Source organism: Penaeus vannamei, unplaced genomic scaffold, assembly GCF_042767895.1.
Source record: "Penaeus vannamei isolate JL-2024 unplaced genomic scaffold, ASM4276789v1 unanchor261, whole genome shotgun sequence".
Lineage (NCBI taxonomy): Eukaryota > Metazoa > Arthropoda > Malacostraca > Decapoda > Penaeidae > Penaeus > Penaeus vannamei.
The window spans coordinates 141,020-142,500 of NW_027213265.1; the positions used below are offsets into that span (position 1 = coordinate 141,020).

Genomic DNA, 1,481 nt, shown 5'->3' on the forward strand with positions numbered 1-1,481 from the left:
ACATAAAAGAAAATATAAACAAAGAAACGAATAGAGAGAGAGAGAGAGGAGAGAGAGAGAGAGAGAGAGAGAGAGAGAGAGAGAGAGAGAGAGAGAGAGAGAGAGAGAGGGAGAGAGAGAGAGAGAGAAAGAGATAGCGAGAGAGATAGTGAGCGAGCGAGCGAGAGAGATAGCGAGAGAGAGAAAGAAAGAAAGACAGAGAGAGAGAAAGAAAGAAAGAAAGAGAAAGAGAGAGAGAGAAAGAGAGAGAGAAGAAGAAGAAATCCAGGTCGCACACAACGTCTTATAAAGCAACCTCGTTCTCAAGACGCCAAGAAGGAAGCAGGATCTCGTAAGGTAGAAAGAAAAAGCTTGAGATGACGCAAGACGGTGCTGCGAGACGGCAAGTTGTCAACTGTTTAGAAGTAGCTGCGAACGGAGAGATGGGCGTGGGATGGGCGTTCTCGGAGGTCCATTCTAGACTCGGGTGGTGGGCGTGATGTGGGCGTTCTCGGAGATCCATTCTTGACTCGGGTGGTGGGCGTGATGTGGGCGTTCTCGGAAGTCCATGGCAGTCTCGGGTGGTGGGCGTGAGATGGGCGGTCTCGGAGGTCCATGGCAGACTCGGGTGGTGGGCGTGAGATGGGCGGTCTCGGAGGTCCATGGCAGACTCGGGTGGTGGGCGTGAGATGGGCGGGTCTCGGAGGTCCATGGCAGTCTCGGGTGGTGGGCGTGAGATGGGCGGTCTCGGAGGTCCATGGCAGACTCGGGTGGTGGGCGTGAGATGGGCGGTCTCGGAGGTCCATGGCAGACTCGGGTGGTGGGCGTGAGATGGGCGGTCTCGGAGGTCCATGGCAGACTCGGGTGGTGGGCGTGAGATGGGCGGTCTCGGAGGTCCATGGCAGTCTCGGGTGGTGGTGGGCGTGTGAGATGGGCGCAGTCTCGGAGGTCCATGGCAGTCTCGGGTGGTGGGCGTGGGATGGGCGTTCTCGGAGGTCCATGGCAGACTCGGGTGGTGGGCGTGAGATGGGCGGTCTCGGAGGTCCATGGCAGACTCGGGTGGTGGGCGTGAGATGGGCGGTCTCGGAGGTCCATGGCAGTCTCGGGTGGTGGGCGTGGGATGGGCGTTCTCGGAGGTCCATGGCAGACTCGGGTGGTGGGCGTGAGATGGGCGGTCTCGGAGATCCATGGCAGTCTCGGGTGGTGGGCGTGGGATGGGCGGTCTCGGAGATCCGTGGCAGTCTCGGGTGGTGGGCGTGAGATGGGCGGTCTCGGAGGTCCATGGCAGACTCGGGTGGTGGGCGTGAGATGGGCGTTCTCGGAGGTCCATTCTAGACTCGGGTGGTGGGCGTGATGTGGGCGTTCTCGGAGATCCATGGCAGACTCGGGTGGTGGGCGTGGGATGGGCGTTCTCGGAGATCCATTCTAGACTCGGGTGGTGGGCGTGGGATGGGCGGTCTCGGAGGTCCGTGGCAGTCTCGGGTGGTGGGCGTGATGTGGGC

General features: G+C 60.5%; 1 protein-coding gene across 1 annotated transcript in view; it reads right to left on the bottom strand.

The window, feature by feature from the left end:
- Positions 1-283: 283 nt before the first annotated feature.
- LOC113800552 (uncharacterized) overlaps positions 284-1,481 on the bottom strand; it is a 1,449-nt gene continuing 251 nt past the window's right edge. The window contains exon 1 of the mRNA XM_027351336.2: positions 284-1,481. This exon is cut by the window's right edge and continues 251 nt beyond it. Within this exon, the coding sequence (XP_027207137.2) occupies positions 284-1,481 (1,198 nt within the window).